Here is a 22,712-nt window from a genome sequence, read left to right on the forward strand (position 1 = left end):
GATTTATATTTACTCTTCCCCGTCACGACTCGCCACCACCACCACCACACCGCTTCCGCTTCCATGGCGAACTTGTGTGCGCTCGACGATTTATATACATATATTTATTTTTTTCATTTTTATTTTCGTACACACTAACTAGTGTACGCGCACACGCCCGTCATAAGGTCAGCGCGACCGAAGGTGAGTCGGTTTGGCAGACAAATAATTATTATTGTTTGACTGTGCGCGCGTATAATAATATGAAGTTATGGTATCGTATTATACCCGCGATAATGTATAATACCATGATTATACGCGTTAGCTTTCCGCGATTGCAGTAGTGATCCCACGACTCGAATCCTGTGAACACCGTGTTTATATGATCGCATTCGGTATAAAAGTCGCATCGGTAGAACTTAATTCGAAAACATTTAGTCGGTGGTTTTTTTTTTTCTTGGCCGAGATTCGGTGATCGTACGCAATACCACCTATATTATTGTACACGCATCGTAGTATACACAGTAACTCGTCGTCACTCGTTTCTGCTACCAACATGATAGTCATGTCCATCGGAAGCTCCGCTGTCGTCAAGTAATCGCCAACATACGGCGGCAGCGTAAGAAGAAGCTGCAACGTCGTCAGTAGACCAACAAGTACATAACGTTTATATTATATTATATTATAATATATACGGTATATAGTGAGTGTGCGTGAGTGTATATGTGTTCTAAGAAGAAAGGATGTATTTTACGAAGTCGTCCGAGATGAACGATTACAAATATTCGAAAACAGCATCGATGCTCGGCAAGCTCGTCCACGTAATAAGGATTTTCGGTGTGTTCACAGCTATTGGTAAGTCATCACATCAATTCCTTTCGTTCATAAGGGAATAGGGTACCTAGATACCTTATATTTAATTAAATGGCTGCACTTTTCATCAGTAAATTTTTCTGTTTTATAAACATATTTATTCTTTTTATCCCATTTAAAGTCATTACCAGTACAACAAAACATTTTTGAGCTTTTGAAAAAAAAAACGCTTAAATAATAAAAACGGGGGATCGCAGTAAATCGCCCTGCAGTTCAGTAGGTATGTATCAAGTGTACCTCGTCATTAAGGATTAGTTCACTATAATCTTTATATTAAATTCAATTCAATCTTTACATAGAAAAATGATTCTGAGCGAAGACGGTCTCTCAGCCTTTATCACTAAGTATCTTTCATATGCGTTTTGATACTGCAATTAAAAATTAAAGTAATTTTTTTAACTCTGATGATTTAATTTTTACCAAAAATATTGCTTTTATAATTATTATAGTAATGTATATTTAAACCATAATATTATATAATTTTTATTGGCTTTTAAATTAATACTACTTTACCGCAAAACAGTGTAAATAAGTTCATGATATAAATATGTTATACCTATCTAAAAAATAATTTAAAAAATCGCATTATGTTTTAAATTATAATAACCGCAATAGTTTCAAATTATCCGCGAATATTGATTTTTAATTACAAAAAAATAATGAACATCATTATTTATCATTTAAATATTTAATTTTATCCAAATTTAAATTCGTAAAATTCTACTCATATATTTTTTTAGAATATTTGATTTATTATTACTTGAACAACCTTGTATTAAAACCCAACCTTTGAGTTATAACAAAAACAAAATCTATTTTGCCAAATACTAGTTATGCTTAAATTTCCTGTTTTTTTTTTTGTTATCGGTTATTTTTTACCAAATTAATTAAACTAGATGAAATTTGCTACCAGAAAGCAAAGTTGAAAATCGATATATTTTTACTGTCCCAAAAAAAGATGACAGATACGAAAAACCATTCATTATAATAAAATCAATACATTCATCGCTCAAAATCAAAACTATCAAATCGAACTGTTATAATTTATAACTATTGTTGTTATTTATTTATTTATTTATTTATTTTTTTTTTTTATGTATTGTTTTAATAATTTCAATTTACCTATACAAAAATAAAATCTGTATCAAAAATATTTAAATCTGTCGACAAGAAATCTATTCAGTAATAAAATAATAATTACACTGTTTATCACGTATATTTTCTATTCGAAAATCCTCACAGTCATAATTACATAATTATTAAAATTCTTATTTTAATAAAATTGTGTATATACTATATGTATTATATTTGTATGATAGTGCAGTACACGAAATATAAATATATTAATACAAAATACAATTGTTATTTAGTAATATACACATCATTATGAAATTATAATCTATAATTTTTCAGTCATGTTTGGGGTAGGTGTTGACATCGCGATACACCATCACGAATTTGGACTTTACATCATGTAAGTATATAACTGTATATGTATATAGTTTATACACAAGATACATTTACATATTTTGTCTCTTATCGACTGTATTATACTTATGTTTAAATTTAAAAATCCACGTGAAAAATTAAATCATAATTCTCTTGAGAATTTATTGCACGTTATCTTATAAATGACGAATGTGTGTAATATAAAAAAAAAAATTCATGAAAATAATTTAATATTTTGATGAGAAAAAACTGCTTAAGTAATTTTCGAAATATATTAGAAATTGTAAATGCCACTTATTATTCTTCTTTCTTAAATTTCACGACGTAAAAACAAGAATTTTTTCAAAGCTTAATAAGATGTGACTAGAGTAAACGGTTTATAAGATCTTTGTTAAAATGTAGATACAGTGAAATCTCTAATTAGCGGACACCTCTCAATAATGGACAATTTGGTCGGTCCCGTGAGTGTCCGCTATTCAGAGGTTTTACTGTAATTATTAATTGAAAGAAATATTAATAAAATTATTTTATTTGTTTTAAAAGTCAATATTAAAATAAATAAAACCTGAAAATGCGGAAGACCAACTAATCGTTTGAATAAAAATACAAATGGCCCTGAATAATATCTTTGATTTACTATGAAATAGTTGTATAATACTTATGTATTTATTCCTTTTTTTTTTTAATAAAAGTTTAAAGTTGCATTTGGGATTTGATAAGAAATTAAAAATATTATGGCCCTTGGAGGATTAATTACTGTAAATTGTAGTATGTGATGTAATTATTCAACATTATATACAGGGAAATATAAAAAACTGATCTTATTAAAAATGTCTTAGTGAATTTTTAAAGTTGAAACTGAACATACTATGTAGTGAAACCGATGAAAAATAATGGTATCTACAATAAAATCGAAAAGCCTGTGTTGGTAATAGACGCATTGAACTATTAAATTGTTGTTCACAAAATATAAAATTACTTACAGTAACGCCAAGGTTAGGTGATTGAGGACTGAGATGTTTAATAGACTTTATTAAATTAAACGAACCTGAAAAAAATCTCAGAACCAGAAATTATTTAATTTTTTACGGAAAAACTACTAAACGTCTTTATCTATTAGACTGGACTAAATAATTTTTAAGATTATGCTTGGATTAATAAATTATAAAACAATTTAACAACTAATTATTATAAATAATTAAAAATATGTTAAAAAATAATAATTTGTTAAAAGTTGAGTATTTTTAATTGATTGACCAATTTACACTCATTCCTCCACCACTACTCAAACCAAATTTTAATTCTTTCAGACATTTTTCTGTTGTTAATCAAACAACAAATTATTAATTGTTATTGTTTAGTGGTCTTCGTTTAAATTTAGACAATATGTTAGTATGAGTATGTTGACTAATGGGACTTTCATAATATAAAAAAAAACATCAATGCTGTACACAGAAGGTCATTTTGCGATAAATATATTAACGGTTTTGTTTTCTATATATTACCATTTAAAAGTAGATAAAATACAACTATTATACTACAACGCTATTACAGTAATATTACTATAAGACACATAGGCACAAATATAGGTAATACGAATGTAATCTAACTCTTAAGTAACTATTACTAAAACTACTATCTGCTACCTATAGAATTTTTTTCAATCGCTAACGGGTAACTTCTGTTGAATAGCTCATCAGTAAATAAATTTTAAATCGTTTCTCGAATAAACATTGATCAATAAGACATAATATTATATGCATCTCAAAGTTACGTATCACGATTCAAGTTGCATACTAGAATCTAGATCTACAAGATTACGGAAATTATATTATCTCCCTACTCCCGTATTTACTGTAGAAAATTTATTAGTCTTAGACGTAAATTTTTTGTTTAAATAACTAATTTTTGAAGAGCATTAATTTCTTGAGTACGACTTTTAAAAAACAACACTATTTATTAATATATACTTATAAGTTATAATATCGTTCGATTTACTTCATTAAATTATTGTAAAGTTTATATTAATCACCTATACAGTATTATTTTACTTCTAAAGAAATCAAGAACCCTTAACCAAATCGCAATACAGCATTCAAAAGTACAGTTGTTATGATTATTATTTTTTAAATAGAATCAAGTACGATTACATACTCAAATCACATTAGATAAAATACTTATAACTATTTAAATATTTCATATTGCTATATGACCATTTTTTTTAAATCTCAGTATTAAACATTAATTCTATACAATGTGTGTATATTTAATAGGTATAGTTATTATTTCTAGCAAACATCAATCAGATTATCCGAATTCAGTAACTGTATTTTAATTATATTATACGTATCTTGACTTAACTCATTTAAAATATATATTTAATTTTAAAATAAGTATATTTCAAATGATTTATTAAAAACAAAATATTATATTTCACGTTTAGAACATAAACCATTTTAATTAATACTTTCTTGGGCATATAATTATAATTATATATACTACATAGGATATAAAGAAATATAAATATTTATATAAGAAAAATTGTATCAATACATTTTGAGGTAGTTCAGCCACTCATATAAATGTGATATTGTCACATAAAATGGTGGAGGGTCATTAATCCTCTTAACGACAGAAACAGAACAAAATTTACGCAGGTAGATAGAACGAAAAATAGGTCAGCGTGATGGAGATGGGAAAATGTTAATGCGTTTTAAAATAAAAAAAGGTTGCTGCATAGTAAAATATTTATCATTCCCAAAATTATGAGAAAAAGTCAAGTTGGATAATTTAAATCTATTTATTAATTTTTTTTTTTTTATGTTAAAATTATTATTGAATTATTAAGTATAGTAACCAACTATAGTCTCTAAATTCAAAGACAAATAGTTACTTTTATAATGCTCAATGCATATATTTTATAATTTATACCTATACCAATAAAATGTTATAATTTAGTTGTTTTTTTCTGTTATTATTAATAACTGATCGTAGCATACGTGCATTTGGCTTTTGACTATACCTACTTATTGAATTTAAATAAGATATATAATTTTTATTTTTTAATACCTATAAATACATGGGTAACTTAAGTTTCATAATTTGAATGTGCATATATTATAGAAAAAATTAAATTTTTATTTAATACTCACAACGATTATGGATATGTCTATAAAATTCGAGGTTAAATGCATAGTTAAATATAGGTAGTAGGTACACCTAATATTATATAAAATATTAAAAATAAATGTCTTATTAATATTCTTGTAATCTTATATGGATATTGAATATACATCATTATAATATACTAAAAACAGATAGTTCAGTATAAATCGTGTTCCATTTTTATGCTTTTATGCATGCATTTTCTGTTCATTAATGAACAATATTTTACTCTTCGGGTTTTCTTAACATAACATTTATCTTATCTACACTAAAAGTAAATTGCTTTTTTTAACACCTAGATACTCATATTTTATGTAAGTAACCTATTATACCAAGTTTTCTATAACCATTACAATTTATGTGTTTCTATTATTAATAAATAAACAAAAAACATCATAAGTTATCGAAATAATATACAATATATACGTATTCAACATTTAGAGTATTTTTATTCTTTGTTAAATTTACTAATTAGTTTATGAAGCGCCGGGTACAACATCGACATGTAAACTTACATAATATCTAAATAGATTGAAATATCAAAATTAAACTTCAGTAGTCTTCATAAAAATATATGTATATATTGTATATTCTAGGTAGATCAGTTTAAATTATTTTACGAAATCCAGGACACCAAAATTATAAATTATTATGTATAATTTTTTCCTTCACCTTTTCAGTACCTATGTATACTTGTGCCCTATACAGTATAGAATAAAATGTTATACAATAGACATTATCCGTTAATGAGTAATTAGGACATTAGGTATAAAAAAAATATTAAAATTAATCAATTAAATAAGATAACTTAATTTATTTATTACTTTTAAAATATACTAATCTAGGGAAAAATGTATACACGTGATTTTTTTGTCATTTAAATATTAATGAATCAATATCAATGTACAAGGCATAGAACGAGAACTTTGATGATGAATTACTGCGTATGATACTAGTTTCGCGGACGACTAACAAAAAAAATCATTTCCAGTAGGAACCGAACTAGAAAAATTATTGAAAATCTTACCAGGGGTAGAACTGATGATCTTGTAGTCAACTTATGGTTTTACGTTTTGATATGATCATTTAAGTCCAATCGTCCACCATGGCTTACTGAAAATTTTCTATGGAAAATTATTCACTATACTTTGAAATAATTAGTAGGTTTAAGTTTTTTAATAAATGGGAAATAATTTTGCTATTTCTCACTGAAATGACAGAGTATTTTTTAATGACATAATCACTATGTTAAAAAATAAACTAAATAAAATCACGACACTATAAAGCATAAATACGTACAAAACCGTTGGTAAATTTTATAGTCGCTGAGTCGCATACAACCAGTGTGTTTTCGATGGCGACAAAAATGCATACTGATTACTGACTAGTGTCTAGTGACTTCTGACTACAGAGGTCAGAGACTACTGAAGTAAACTAATTGACTATACTTTATATTAATTACATATATTATTATTTTTCGTAATCGCGATTCTCGAAATTTAAAATTCATAACGTGGTTTTCCCGATTGTAAATTTAATCAGAAATTAAAGGCAGTAGCCAGTTGTAGGTTGTCTAAGTTTAGAAAGCGTTTATTACTGTCGTTGTCATACGTTCCGACGTTCATTGTCAAATATCGTACTTATGTTTACGATAAGGTTTTGTCTTATAATAAAATCGATAACAGAGTAAATAAAAGAATTATGAAAATAATTTTAAAATCTGGGACATTACTATGCCAAATTCTAAAACTCGTACAAATCGATGTCTCGAGAAACTTTGTCCGGGACGCCGGAACATGGATTCCTAAACCGGCAACTTCCCAGGAATTCCGGAACAAATGGCCACCCTAGTAAATACATATTTCGTATTTAAATAATATTATTATATGAAAATACAAATATATTTCAATATGTAAAGAAGACTACAGACTACATATAATAACATAATATCTATATTATAGATCATGAAGTATGAAATTTCCGATTTTCTTAAGTAGAAACTTTTTAGCACTATATTTAAAAATTTAGAATGTAGTAAAACAGCATCATAATATAGTAGTTTTATTGATTTGATAAGCATGAGCTACAAAAAATTTCATAATTATAATTTACTCATTTTTACTCGTATTTTTCAGGTTAATGTCATTGTTGGTATTTTTTTTGGAAATTACTTGGGCTATCACATTGTTCCTAAATGTATGCATAAAGTAAGTTGTAAATAATAATTATGAAATACAATATAATTTATTTTACTAACATTTAATCATTGATAAACAATACCTATTTTTTGACTAGATAAAATATGATATACATTTTAAAAAAATGTTTAAAATTTAAATTACCTATTTCATTTAATATACATTGGAAAACAAATGGGTTATTGTAATAATGCACTTATTGGCTATTAAATATAACGGCAGCTAAATTTATTTTAATATACTTAAATATATCATCTTCTACCAAGATTCTTTCAGTACAATAACACCATTATATATTTATATAAAAATAAAGTTTAGTGTTAATTAGATTAATTTTAGTGTTATCAAAGGGTAATCATAAAATGGAAATACGGAATTGGTTCCCAGAAAAAATTAAAGTGTACGAATTAGTTCTCGATAAAAATTACATAATACTGTTTGGATTAATTCTCTTGAGTACAAATAGATAATAATATTAAAATATTATTAAAATCTGTTGACTGTGATTTTCCACTAAAAATATGGTTAGGATTTTCATCGATTTCAAAACAAATAACTAAAAAATATTGCGAATTATTATTGGACAAAAAACTTAATTATATTTTCCCACCCGAACACATTTTTAATCAACTAAAAAAGATAACCAAAACAGTAAAAAATGATGTTGATAATGTCATAATACGACATTTTTTTTTTTTATTGCTTATTTTAATCAATTTTGACTTATTTTATACTCGGTTAGACTATCATTATTTAATATGTACTTATTTTATGATAAGCAAAAAAATAACATGCATAGTTTATTGCATATATTTGAATATATATATATATATATATATATATCGATTGGTAACACAACAGTATTCACCCGTGAAATTGCTTTAGATTTAATATACAATTATTTTTGAACCATAGGTTATTATGAAAAAGTTAATTTTAATATAGTTTTATCATTAAAATAAAAATTAATCGAAGTAAATTTGTAATTCGTATGTTATCTATAAATCACTCGGGAACCAAAACGATATGAAAAAAAATAACAATAGTATCTATAAGAACGTCAAAATTACCTTTAGGTGTTTTATTCGTGGTATTAAATTTAGAATTTTAGATGGATCCATTATTCAAAAGTATTAAACGTACATACATAATGTTGAGTTTATAATATTAATATATTATAGTAATGATTTTGCTGAAACATTGATATTTAATGATATTTATAAATGTATGATGATTATAGTAATTTTTATTTTTTATTTATATTATTATATATTAAACATTAAATTGGTACCAATAATTTTTGTTTATTATATCTTTGGCACTAACTACATGCGTATTTTTAATATTATTTTTGGCGATTATGCCATATTATAGTAATATACATAGCCATATTTTTATAAAGGGTAATGATAAGCACGGTTAGTAAAATATGCGTTTATATAATGTATTTATTAGTCGTTTAACCATATGAAGGTCGATCGTTCAATAATATTATGTTCCAATTGGCCATCAGATTAATTTAGAAACATAAAAATGTACATTTTTCATTATAACCAATGACTATCGAAATTGGTTATATCGCTCAATCACAAACAAAAAGAGAAGTTTTAATTGATTCGTACATAAAAAAATATTTGTACATTACATTTATGAAATTATGCTATTTTTATTGTACCCATATGTAATACTAGAATGTATCAACAATAGTAAACAAGTAATTTTTAAACAAGTCCGATTTCTTTTAAAAATAAATTTAAATAAAATACAACATCATCTTAACATTATTCAACAACAAATAATATTTTAATACGTAGGTATATAATAAATATTCAAAGGTTAAAGGTAAAAGCATGATGGATAATATATAATATATATATATAAGTATGTGTATGTTATGTTAATTATACACTAAAATAATTTAAAAATGTACATTTTTCAATTTTTCATAAATATTTAAGGCAAATTCCATCCAAATTTCATAGATATGAGATAATTCAATACCTTATATTATTACAAAATCATTTGTCTCTCGTCTATAAGCTAGTATAGTCACATACATAAATGTATGCGCAAGTACTAATGTATAATTTAGTATATTATATTGGTGAATAATGGAGTTTTTATATTTAATGCAAATAAATGAGTAAAAAACTACATTTACATTTTATTTTATATTATAGCAATATGTATTATTTATCATCTATTTTCATATTATCGTTTAATTTACTTCTATTTATTATGAAACATGAAAATATAGTCAGGCGCTAATGAAAAATAATAATGTATTTATAACATATCATAAACATAATAAAATATAATATTTTATGTTGTATTATAATAATAATAAGTAAAAGAAAATATTTGCATAATAATTACAATAATAAGTTTTTATTTAATTGTTTTAATATATTGGATGGTAATTGTAATAGTAGATAAATCATATAAATAAAAAAATTATAAATATTACCTATTTATCAAACGTAAATATAATTTGGGAATTATGAATTATTTGAGGAGAGCTAGTTAATATTATGTTCATACATAGAAACAGAATATTTTCGTCACATGTCGCTTTACTATATCTACACTCGATTACGCAAATACCTGTCACATTAATAGAATAAAAAACAAAACAATTATTGAAACTTGGATTCAATATCTTATACCAACATAAAGTCTTGAAACTCTTGTATTTTTTAAGCTGTTTGCAGTTCACAATATTTTTAATAGATATTTTTCGTTTAAATTACGATATAATTAACTAAGTAGCAATTTAAAAATTAACAATTGTTTACACAATTAGGTACAACATCTTATTATAATAAACATGAAATGATTTTTAATCATCAATTATTATATAATATAATATGTGATTTATTTTTGGTTATAATTAGCTAAATCTACCATATTTGATATTACCAATAACAATATAAATATAATACCATTATAAATCCTTAGATAATATGTAAAATAATCCTGACTAGTTACCTTCCCACCTAAACAAGGTAGGTATCATATTATGTACCTACCTACTCATATATATTAATAAATAAATATACTTTTATGCAATATTTTATGACCATACTTTTTTTTATGTACATAGAAACGAATTCAATCCGATATTCAACTGTTGGGAAATAGTGTTGTGGTTGAGGCTTTGGAAAAAATCACTGCTATACACAGTTTTCTCGCTGGTGTTCTTTTTATGGCCACACGGTCTGTGGCTTTCTAACATAGCAGGTATGAATATATGATAGTATAATGTGTGACGTTTATACCTATTTATGCGCATATCGTATTATTATTACTGTGTACGCATTATATTTTATAATCAAAGATATATAATTGAAACTTTTAGGTTATACTAATAATTCTTCAGCTCTCCTCCCTATAACAAATAGTTTTAATTTTTTTACGATAAAATTCAACTTTATTTATATTATACTTAATATAAGAGGATTTATCAAGCACACTCACGCTTTTTTTCTTCGATAATATGGGTATTTAAAATTTGATTTTTCAAATATTTAAATTTGCTTTAAGCCCTATTCTCAAAATTCTAGAGATCTTTTGTACTACTTAAGGGAAGTCCTGTGAAGATTTATTTTTCTGTTTTCGAATAAAAACCCGCACCTGTTCTTTTATTAATTATATAGTGAATAATTTTTCTGAAAATGTTGACATATTAAAATTAAATTTCAAATAAGTAGTTTTTTAACTATTTAACTTTGCATACTTTACGATGCATGTATTACAGATCCATGATAATGGGCTTAGAACATATAGCGACTATGATTTCTTAAATATTTGGTAATTGATATTAATCTATTAGCTTTTATAATTTATAAAAATAGCCCAAGTATAACAAATACTAGATCCAGTACATTTTCATTTTTATATTTTTGTGAACCCATTTTTAAGGATTATTATCCTTGATATAAACATTTTAATAACTAATGAGGAATTACTCATTTAAATTTTAAATTATACATGTCAAAATTCTCAAAAAAATACCCATAAAATAATTTACGGTAAAAAAGGAGGAGAAATTTTAATTTGTGAGCAAAAGATTATATCACCACAGGACACTTCTTTAGTACAAAAATATCTCGAGAAATATGGTTTTAAAGTATATTTAAACGTTTTAAAAATCAGTTTTTGAATAATTTCATTATTAAATGAAAAATTGAGGTGGCATGGTTGATGAATTAACTTATATAACATACTCGTAACTAAAAAAATAGAAAAAACAATTTAACAAAAAAAAATAACCAATTATTAACTAAATTTCAAAATACATTTATGGCAATCAATACATGCCTAACTTGAAAATAATATTACGAATTATTAATAAATCAATGTTAGATATGGATAGTAAAAAATTAGGTATTCGTATTTCTAATGGTTATAAAATAAGCTTCGTTTAAAATTAAGGTTAAATACTATCAAGTAATATAATTCATTCAATAGAATCTAACTATAAACAAATATGTTTTTGTTAAATTCTTAAAATTAAAATAAAATATATTAGTTTATCATAATAATGATAAATAATTTTTTTTTTACAATTTAACAATTCATATTATTACCATTTTAAAATACTAAAACTAGAATAATTGATAAAATACTTTAATGTTAGAAGTTAGAATATACATTAAAATATTTATTTAGTCAATACCCATATTGTAATTAAAAATGTGTTATTTATTATTTTATTTAATTGTCATGAGCAATAAAATCAATATTTTTTCACGGGTTGACTCAGAGATCACTATTACAGAATTTTCAAATATTTTTTTTTTTTTTTTAACTCATAGAGCATACTATGTATTAAGGTCTTAATCATATTGTTAAAGACTCACACCCAACTCTTATGCAAATTGATTAAGGAAATAGGATTAAACCCGTAGCGTAATCTGTCCGGTTTTTACAGTGATTTTTTAATAACTTCTACGGAACTACTCACTTGACCATTTTATTTACATTTGTTGTTGATTTTCGCGAGTGGAAGTACAGTCTGAACTAATTTTCTCACTAAGTTATCATATTGCTTAAGCTGAAATACACAAAGCGCTGTATCCGATTCTCCGCAGGCGGATTTCCCAATCATCTATCAGATTTGTCTAAAAAACGCAGTACACCAAAACTTGCATGCAGTGAACTCCCTTGTATTAATAATATTTATTTAGAAAAATAAATAATAAAACTTCAGGGGTAAGAATATAATCAGTAAGTACAATAAAGTATTAAATTTAAAAAAATAAAATTTTTATTTAAATTATAAATTATACTATATAGACGTTTTTTATATAAAATCAAAATCTTTAACTTGATTCATTATACACTATGAGTACACCGGGCTATTAGATATATCATTTTTAGTAAACTACGGTATAGCAAAAAGGGGAAATCATGCTTAAACCTGAAATATGGTATTTTCAAACTGTATTTTTTTTTTAATAACTAAGGGCATTTGATAAATTCGTTCACGATTTTATTTACAAAAATAATGTCAAAAATTAATAGAGTGCGGTAGGTATAGATATTTCATAATAGTCGTTAATTATTTCACCGGGCAAAGTCGGGTAATGCAGCTGGTTTAAAACAAACAAAAAATAACATCCTGACCTCAAGTCCCCCTTCTTCCCTCCCCAATTATACGCCATGGACTTTACCTATACAACTTTCTACAGCATTTATATAATAATAGTATATAGGTATATTATTATGTGTACAATAGGTGTGTCTCACCGCTCGTGTCCCCGTGTCGACCACGCAATTTTTCCCACTTTTAAAAACGCATACATATTTTTTTTACCTGCAGTTTACTAAAACTTGTTTTAAAAATCTTGTCTTGCATTCTCGTAAGGAAAATAAATTCTAAACTATAACCAGTAAACTTTTAATCGAAAAAGTTATATATTGACGGGGACACAAACTCAACGGCCGACAAATTGCATGTATTTATTGATAAAAATAAATTTTAATTATTGTATAAATTTGTGTGACGCTTATACAGGTGCCTTGCTGTTGTGGCTATCATTTTTATACATAGTCATCACGTTCAAAGACTTCGCACACAAACGTTCGGATTTTGTCATTGTGCCCAAAGGACAAGCATCCACGTCGTACGACCAGTAAGTGAGATGGAAATAGTGTGATAGGTACACACACGTCTACACATATATATACCTTAGTAGTTTTTTTTCTTTCGGGGATTTCTTCTCTTGTATTGGCAGACGATTTCCCCTATTGAGCACAAAATATGAAAAACTTTATTCTAGTTTATGTTATTATAGCACACAGTAAAACCGCTAACATGTAATAAATCCATTGACCGCTATAAAAGAAATTTCCCTCGAGTTTAAGTGTAAAAACAGCTATGAAAGATAGATATATAGTCAGCATAGTTGTCTTCTGCGCTGCGACAGAAAATCCGAGTATCCTACAATCGAATATTTGAAACGTGTACCTAAATAAGGCGTTGGCCAAAATTACTTTGTACTCCAACGGTTAAATCTACAAGCAGATTATACTATTATATTTATTGAATTTGTTAATAGGTACTTATAAGCTATAGCTACTTCCTATAAGTCGATACAAAAATAATAATTTACAACTGTTTCGCAGTTGAATCTATGCAAATCATGTTGTCTATTACTGTTACGAAACTTCGGTACTTCAAAGTTAACAAAAATAAAGCTAAAAAAAATAATTATGGACAATTTATAATTTTAATCACGGAAAATGTATTTACAAAATGATATCAATATAATATTATCTTAATCTATAGCATTGTCAAATTTAGTGAATGCATATACATGTATTAATTTTAAATTATAGATACAATTTAACATAACAAAGGTAACGTGAGAAAAGGAAGTAATTTGTCTAATAAGTCTCAGATCAAATATAACGCTATGCTGGTATACCTACTATGATCATAAGATAGAATCTATTGCAAAAGGTTTTTGAACTTAAATATCTAAAATGATTTTTACAATTATCAGTGGTTAATGGTTATAATGATTTGACTGTTACAATAATAGTTCTCATGGGTAATGAAAAATGAATTTTTGAAGATTAGGTACTTATATACTTAACCGAAAAAAAATCTGTATCGTGGTATAGAACCATTTTCTTAAGAAATATGTAACTTCAGAATAATAAATTACTGATTATTATAGGTTATCATTGCTTTATAGGTAAAACTATTTTAATATAAAAGCGACTTAAAAAACTAAGGTTGCCATATCTCCAAAGCTATTTATTTATTCCATTTTTTTCTGCATTACACCTCAAAAATATTAACAATAATTTTTGATAATCAAGAGAAAAATTATAAAAATAAGAGTTAATTTGAATTTTTGTAAATAATATTAAAATATTTGAAGCAATATAAATTGTATCCCTTTATTAAAATATATATATATATATATATATATATACATATATATGGATTTATATGTACATAAATATCTCATACTTATTTATAATTTGTTTAGGTACGATGATATAACTGATTTGCTCGGAGATTCCATTCATGTGTCGTTGTCTGCTGACAATTTATCAGAATTAGACCAAGATGGAATATTAGAACTATAATAATATTGTTATGTACAAATATTTGTGTTATATTTAATAATATATTCTGTAAATAAATTCTTATCTAATATTTATTATTAAATAAATAAAATATAATTTGTTTTGTTAACTACATTAAATTTGTTTGCATTTATTTTGTAAATAATTTTTTTTCCTTAATGTTAATTTTTTTTTTTTATTAATTTTGCACAACATAATATAAATGATATAACCCTCCCATTGAAAAAAAAACAATTGATTTTTATAAAATGTGAAAATAGATATTATAACTATGATACATTTTAATATTATAATATAATAGAAAAAAAAAAGAAGATTTTATGGATTACAAAATAAAATAATTTCATTACATTTATATATTTATAATTGAACCCATTACATAATATAATCATGACAAACTACAGCTTATTTTAACAGTTTTTCTTGGACTGTCAACAAAGGTAACTATTAAAAATTAAAAATGTGTCTATGATTCAGATAACAAAAGAAAAAAACCTTCTAAATAGTTGCATAAAGACAAGATTGGGATGACAATTAAAATAGATGGACAAGATTTAACATTGAAACCCTGTTTTATACCCCCATTAAGATATAAAGTATTTTAAAAATTAAATATTATCAATATAATATTTCATCCATCTTTTTATTCAAAATTGAATACTAAATGTTGATGCAGAAGACTTTAAAAATAATTAAATAAACAAAGATTTATAAGTTAAAATTATTTAGATGTGGGCAATGATGAAAATGCAAAAAAGGTTTTAATTCATAGACAGATTAAAATAATAAAATAATATTAAAATTTCTTTTGATACATAAAAACCTTTACTACACAAAATTTATACCCAAAAATATTACATGATATTAAACGTTACTAACAGCACAGTGTGAAATTATAGAATTTACACTAAATTATATTAGACTTAATATAATTATAATAATTATATACTAAACTGATACTTAATGGTATTACTAAATAAAAAAATCAATATAATATGTTAACACTTAAAAAATCTTATCAATTATTTTTAAGTAAATAGTCATTTGAATTATCAATTTTCAAATTTTTGTATTTAATTGTTAACATTTAATTTTTTTTTCTTGAAAAAATTCTTTTTTGTTAAAGTGCGTTTCAATGTAACATCTTGTATATTAACATCAATATTTATAGATTCATTATCAGAAATGGTGAGATTACTTTGTTTTTTGGTTTTTGAATGTCTTATCTTGGATCGTAATCGTTTTGTTTTTTTAGATTTACCAGAATTAACAGATTTTGGACTATTTTTACGTTTAACAATAGGAGTTAATAATGTTGATGACGATTCAGACTTTCTTGTACTAGATAGCCTTGACTCAGTATTCGATCTAGAAGTAGATTGAGCAAATTCGTTACTTTCAGGTTCTGGTGCAGTAGAAATCTAAAATAAAATTAACTTCAATTAATTTATTCTTTAAAAAATGTTTAAAACAATTTAAATTTTATACTTAAAGATTATAATATAGTATAAATACTATAAGTAATAATTATTTTTTATTACAAAAACTGATAATACTTACAGTACTATGAAATCGACGCCAGGTTTCCGTACAATAACTTGATTCATGACCAACATCGTGGCATATACTACATTTGACTTTAATCATTGATAAACAGACACTACAATTATTTGTAAAATTTTTTTGCCAAGTTCCACACTAAAACATAACATTATAATTTAATTAATAGACATATTTAAATTGTAGGTACTTAAAGATAATTATAATTAGTCTCAAATACTAAAATACTAAATGCTAATAAACGTAAGCATAAGATATAAGATGATGAACACTGAATAGTAAAAATTACAATATTTATACATGAGATAACATGTTATAAGTTAAAACTATATTAACTATATTCCATTCACGTTAAGAAGGAACCATGACTGAAAACTAGTGCACAGAGATGTGATATCACTCTACTCAGTAGGCTAACAGATGGTAATGTTAGGATAACAGATTAATATTCCCTGACTATCATTGACAAAAACTGGTTGCCATAGAGATAAGCTTTATATGAATAGAGTATACCTACTTGTAAGTAGTAATAAATAAGCTTTTACAGGATGTATTACAGTTTTAGTAATTTTTAAAAATAAAGAATAATTTTTATAGATATAAATGAAATCAATTAATCTTTCAGTAAAATTTTGTTAACTACTTATAATTAATATTATCATATAAAATGTTCTTTAGAACTAAATAAAACTTACCGATAAACATATTTTTTTATTACAACTATGAAAATGATGTCCTTCTACTCCACACATGATACAAATTGGAGGTTTATATTGATCCTTGCAATTATATCCAGTATGACCAAACTGTCTACAAATATTACATCGCATTTTAGGTGTATTTGAATTAGATTTATATAAATCCATGGGGTTTAAAGACCAGTCAATCGGATTGGAACCATATTTTTCTAAAATGTAAATTATTCAGAATATTACTAATTAATAACTTGTTTAAATAAAAATATTAAATTTACCTTTAATTTTGTTTAGTTCTTCTCTACAATCATAATTTCGTTTAGACTTTTGAATTTTAGTATAGAATTTTATCATATCTGGAGTCCATGTCTTTGGGCATCTATACCACAGACTATTTTCAGTTGGTTTTCCAATACGATATTGTTTCAAAATTTCCCTTGATGTCATTGGCACTGCTCGTTCATTATTAAAAGATACAACGTTTAGAGCAACATTATCGGCATTACTAGATTTAGTATTCATTTTATTTAACCCACTTTTCTCTTTATATTCTTTTAATGCATCAGTATTCTTAATAGTGTTAATATACTCCTCAATACTTTCATCATTTACATTTTTCTTTTTCTTTTTCTTCTTTTTCTTTTTTTTTAAGCTTGTTTCAATAAATTCGTCATCAACTATGCTATTGATATCTTTAGAAGTTTCAATATAATCGTCGTCATCTAAAACGATTGTTGGTATAACATTATTGTTGCATACTTCTGATAATTTAATAGGGGAATTGAGAACTATATCGGCTGGATCTTTTTGAAACACAACTATTTCACCATTGGAATTGAACTCTACACCATAGTTTGGATCAATGAATGGTAACTCTGATGTCCCTGAAAAATCGTTATGGTGGATAATGCTATAGATACGAGCTTCAAGTTCTGATTGCGTTTCTGATAATTCACTAGAGCAATCACTGTGTTTGTCAAATAAATCTGAGTCCATTTTCCATTGTTTTCAAGCACAAAAATATAAGTAGTAATCTTACCCTACAACAAAACTATAATGTTAAAAAAAAACTAGTCGATTCGTGTAGCTGAATGAAATCTGCATCCATTTTACGGTTGAAAACGAATTATAAACGTTAATTGTGAATATTTATCGAATGAAAATGTATAAAATTCTATGTAAATGTTAAACAAAAAATACACATATTTATAACAAACTAAACAATCACAATTATTTACCGCAACTAGAATACTAGACTACACATTACACATTATGATTTATAAATTATAATCTTAATAGTCTAATGTTATGGTTTCATTGTCATTGTTTCTGATAAAGAATTTTCACAATAATAATAATATATCTATTACGCTCCAATTATTTGAGGTTATGTTGTTCTGCTTGTAACCTAACTGGTACAACTATGATTTTCATAAATTGTTACTACAATATCCCAAATAGTTGAAAAATATACCTGGATTAGATAATTATGAAATATGATTGAAATATATTTACTGTCAAAGACAATAATATTTGACTTAACTTTCCCGATGTTACAATATAGTCAATATACACCTAAAATTCTAATCCTTTGCCAAGATAATATTCATAGATTATTTAATCAAATAACCATAGTTATACCAGTAACAATTAACTACTTGTACCAAGATTTACCAAGATAGTACTATCTAAATTGTGATACTTTAAACTTTAAAGTTTATCTTTTTGTCACTATAATATAAATATTACGATTTACGAATTTACGATTACGAGTTGAAACTAATAATTACTAATTAGTAATTAGTAGTTGGTACTTTAACCTTAGTACTATTACTTAAAAATACTTAATTTTTGATAAAAGCTATTCTTTTTTTTATAATTTCCAAATCATTAGGGTCGAGTTTAATAATATTATGATGACGACGATATCCAAGGGCGTAGAAAATTGTATTCGTATGAAATTACAAAAACGATTCAATCCAAAAGTGTTGCAACTCATCAACGAGTCACATATGCACAATGTACCAAAAGACTCAGAAACTCATTTCAAAGTCGTCATTGTATCCGATGAATTCGAAGGCATGCCCTTGATCAAGGTATAAGGTTAAGAGGTATTTAAGTGTATTGCTATTGACCCTGACCGAAACACCAAATTTTACAGAGACACCGTTTGGTAAACACAGAATTGACGGATGAGCTCAAATCCGGTGTACACGCTTTGTCTATAGTGGCCAAATCTCCGAACCAATGGAAAGACGAACCGGTCAAAAGTAGTCCCAGTTGTCGAGGTGGTTTTGGAAAGTAAACTTTATCAGTACTAGAATTCGAAGAGGAGGTTTACCTTTTACCAAGTGTCATGGATCAGTTATATATTTTATAATAATTTATACTCGTATTTTACATGACATTACACATTACTCATGGACGTTTGTAAATTGGATTGATAATACTTGAAACATCAATATGTTCGCTTATATTTATGTAAAAATAATTATAGAAAATCATTAAATTGATATATATTTACAAATATTTTATTCATAGTAGTTATATAATATACAAATACACAAGAAATAGAGAGCAAAAGAGTTTCTATTATAATTAATAATCTTTAAGATTGAGAATTACTTAAATTTTCTTATCACCAATAGTCAAGATACTGTCATGATTATTGATTACTGCTAAAGTGCTAACGTAAATTTCTTGGATTATAATATTTATAGAGAATATACCTAACAAATAAAATCATTGTAAAATATAAATTACATGATCTAACATCTAGGTATCTCATGTAATTCTCATCAATAAAAGATCTTCACGTCGTATATTTAATAAAATAAAATATTATTAATTTATATTTTAGCCGTAATAGTAAAGTAGTAATTTATGAATTAAATGTCTTAGTGACTTTAAAAAATAGACAGATTTATATCTGTTTCAAAATAAAACAACGAAAATTAACTCGGATGTAAATGGGAGTTTGTGTGTAGCCTTAATGGATAAGTGAGTATTTTTAATTTTTTCCAAGTCTGATTTGTTATAATTTTCATTGTGTGCCATTATTTAAATTTTAGAACTAAAGAAGCTATGGAAGAATTACAAATTGAAAATCCAAATGATGGAATTTGTGATTGCAATGATGAAACATGTATAGGGTGCTTTTGGCCCTGTGAATCATGCACATCGAATAAATGTGGACACCAATGCCGGTTAGTTAAATATGAAAACAATAAAAATTTAAAATAGGAAATTGTTTATTTTTAAGTTTGTTCTTTTAATGTAGATCTTGTATCACTTATATTAGTAGCTACTTATAATGAATCATATTAATTTTATTTCAATTTGTGTGGTAATGAATGTCACTATCTTTTTCCATAAAAAACTAACAAAATAGTAAAGATAATTGATAGCTTTTATAATTTCTTTATTACAATAAATTATAATATATTCATAGCATTATACCATAACTATTTAATTATAAACCTGATTTGTATACACTTAAAAAGTAATATTGCAATTTGTATTCATATTTATTAATTTAAAGAAAATAATTTATAAAATATATACGAAAGTCGCCAAATTATTTATTTATATACTTTTTGAACTCTTCATACTTCTATACAAATTCATGAAATAGATGCAATGATTAGCTAAAAAATATAATAATAAAAAAAGCTACCTATTTAAACAAATGAGATTAAATTTATTATTATGTATAATTTCTTAGTATTTAATCATAATAATATCTAATCTAAATTATTAATGCTTTTTGCCTTTTACAAACACTTGTAGAAAAATCTCAATAAATATCATTATCCTCAATGATGAATATGATTATAATTTAAAATTCATTAAAATAGATTAAATTGTTTGATTGTAGACAATAGACATCAGCATGAATAAAATGTGAAATTTTTCAAATATAGTGTTATCTTTAAGATATTATTTTTAATAATATCTAATATGTAAAATTAACTTTTTTATGTTTATTTTCTATTGTAAAAATTATATTCTATAATTTTAATTTTAATTGAACTGCATACACTTAACACAACATAAATGCCCTATGCTAATTTAGATACTGATTATAATAATTAACACATCTATGTTCAATTCCATGAAGTATTGTTTTATTTTGGTTGTATACAATTTAATAGAACAATCAAAGTCACTGAATCTCGTTTATTTGCTCATTGATTCATTAAATGTTCAGGGATAGTTCATGCAATCCAAAATTATAAATTATTATATTATGTTTATTTTATTATAATATTTTCAGCATCAATCGAGAATGGAAATATGAAGTATGGGAAAGACAAGGAAGAAATAATAAAAACTAATTTGTATACTAACTATGTAAAGTATAAGGTATAACTAAATAAGATATAATTGTGTAATATTGTTATTATTTTTTTATTATTATTATTATTATTATTTACTAAGTCTTTTCTTTTAGATTAGGTTTTTCGTTTGAGTTTATTCAATTGATAGAAAAAAATAGATAATTATCAGTTTTTAAATGTAGGATTGAATAAATCTAACTTAAGTTTGTCATGATAAAAACATAAATTCTATCACATGTGCTAAATTGTATAAAATATTAAATGGATAAAATTCAAAAACTATATTATAATGCATAATTTTAAGTATTTTAGATTAGAAATTTGTTTTACTAATGTGTATTAAATTTAAATTGTTTTGATTTTTTGTAAATATCATAATTAGCATTTTAAAATATAACATCAAGTCTAAAAAAACTGGAATATAATTTTGGTAATAATATCAATAAACATGATTTAAAATTATAAACAATTTTAAACTTTATACTTTTTTTTTACGCCACATCTGAAATGTAATGTATGAAAATTTCAAAGTTTGCTAATTACCATTAAACATATTTACATAATTATATATAGTGATTAACATCCAAGTAATGAATTTATTTTCTCTCATTGCTAGTAGGATACCTATAATTATTTATACTTCTGTTCATTTATTTGTTAAAGATTTCATTTTAATACATGTAAAATATGAATATGTTTTATAAACCGTTATGAATATAATGCTATTTGTGAAACAGCTTACAAAACCTTTTATTAAATATCCATGAAAACATGAAAATTTGTCAAAAATGTAATAATTTAATTACACAGTATTAGTTTACTAAGTATATTATATATTTTTCAATAAA

General features: G+C 24.8%; 4 protein-coding genes across 4 annotated transcripts; 3 read left to right on the plus strand and 1 right to left on the minus strand.

The window, feature by feature from the left end:
* The first annotated feature begins 147 nt into the window (after positions 1–147).
* LOC112597687 lies at positions 148–15,324 on the plus strand. Its single transcript, XM_025343849.1, has 6 exons — positions 148–834; positions 2,266–2,326; positions 7,602–7,673; positions 10,768–10,904; positions 13,684–13,801; positions 15,170–15,324. The coding sequence occupies exons 1-6, from the start codon at positions 723–725 to the stop codon at positions 15,267–15,269; spliced, it is 600 nt and encodes a 199-aa protein (XP_025199634.1). The 5' UTR covers positions 148–722; the 3' UTR covers positions 15,270–15,324.
* A 989-nt stretch (positions 15,325–16,313) lies between these two features.
* On the minus strand, positions 16,314–18,794 carry LOC112597688 (zinc finger CCHC domain-containing protein 7-like). Its single transcript, XM_025343850.1, has 4 exons — positions 17,803–18,794; positions 17,525–17,736; positions 16,830–16,967; positions 16,314–16,690 (listed from the first exon to the last, which is right to left on the minus strand). Exons 1-4 carry the CDS (start codon positions 18,518–18,520, stop codon positions 16,343–16,345), a joined length of 1,416 nt encoding a protein of 471 aa, XP_025199635.1. The 5' UTR covers positions 18,521–18,794; the 3' UTR covers positions 16,314–16,342.
* A 462-nt stretch (positions 18,795–19,256) lies between these two features.
* LOC112597764 (putative bolA-like protein K11H12.1) lies at positions 19,257–20,037 on the plus strand. Its single transcript, XM_025343959.1, has 2 exons — positions 19,257–19,620; positions 19,686–20,037. Exons 1-2 carry the CDS (start codon positions 19,438–19,440, stop codon positions 19,827–19,829), a joined length of 327 nt encoding a protein of 108 aa, XP_025199744.1. The 5' UTR covers positions 19,257–19,437; the 3' UTR covers positions 19,830–20,037.
* A 103-nt stretch (positions 20,038–20,140) lies between these two features.
* On the plus strand, positions 20,141–22,125 carry LOC112597765 (ARL14 effector protein-like). Its single transcript, XM_025343960.1, has 3 exons — positions 20,141–20,524; positions 20,596–20,730; positions 21,801–22,125. Exons 1-3 carry the CDS (start codon positions 20,517–20,519, stop codon positions 21,859–21,861), a joined length of 204 nt encoding a protein of 67 aa, XP_025199745.1. The 5' UTR covers positions 20,141–20,516; the 3' UTR covers positions 21,862–22,125.
* The last annotated feature ends 587 nt before the right edge of the window (positions 22,126–22,712 follow it).

This window comes from Melanaphis sacchari, unplaced genomic scaffold, assembly GCF_002803265.2.
Source record: "Melanaphis sacchari strain LSU unplaced genomic scaffold, SCAv2.0 Contig43_pilon_pilon, whole genome shotgun sequence".
NCBI lineage: Eukaryota > Metazoa > Arthropoda > Insecta > Hemiptera > Aphididae > Melanaphis > Melanaphis sacchari.

Bases quoted from the DNA above. Each gene is read 5' to 3' on its own strand.
- LOC112597764 (XM_025343959.1), top strand. From the start codon at position 19,438: ATGATGACGACGATATCCAAGGGCGTAGAAAATTGTATTCGTATGAAA. The intron at 19,621-19,685 runs GTATAAGGTTAA...CAAATTTTACAG, and splicing joins AAGGCATGCCCTTGATCAAG to AGACACCGTTTGGTAAACAC.
- LOC112597688 (XM_025343850.1), bottom strand. From the start codon at position 18,520: ATGGACTCAGATTTATTTGACAAACACAGTGATTGCTCTAGTGAATTA. The intron at 16,968-17,524 runs GTAAGTTTTATT...GTTATGTTTTAG, and splicing joins ATAAAAAAATATGTTTATCG to TGTGGAACTTGGCAAAAAAA. The intron at 16,691-16,829 runs GTAAGTATTATC...ATTTTATTTTAG, and splicing joins GGCGTCGATTTCATAGTACT to ATTTCTACTGCACCAGAACC.
- LOC112597687 (XM_025343849.1), top strand. From the start codon at position 723: ATGTATTTTACGAAGTCGTCCGAGATGAACGATTACAAATATTCGAAA. The intron at 7,674-10,767 runs GTAAGTTGTAAA...TTATGTACATAG, and splicing joins TTCCTAAATGTATGCATAAA to AAACGAATTCAATCCGATAT. The intron at 13,802-15,169 runs GTAAGTGAGATG...TAATTTGTTTAG, and splicing joins GCATCCACGTCGTACGACCA to GTACGATGATATAACTGATT.
- LOC112597765 (XM_025343960.1), top strand. The intron at 20,731-21,800 runs GTTAGTTAAATA...TAATATTTTCAG, and splicing joins AAATGTGGACACCAATGCCG to CATCAATCGAGAATGGAAAT.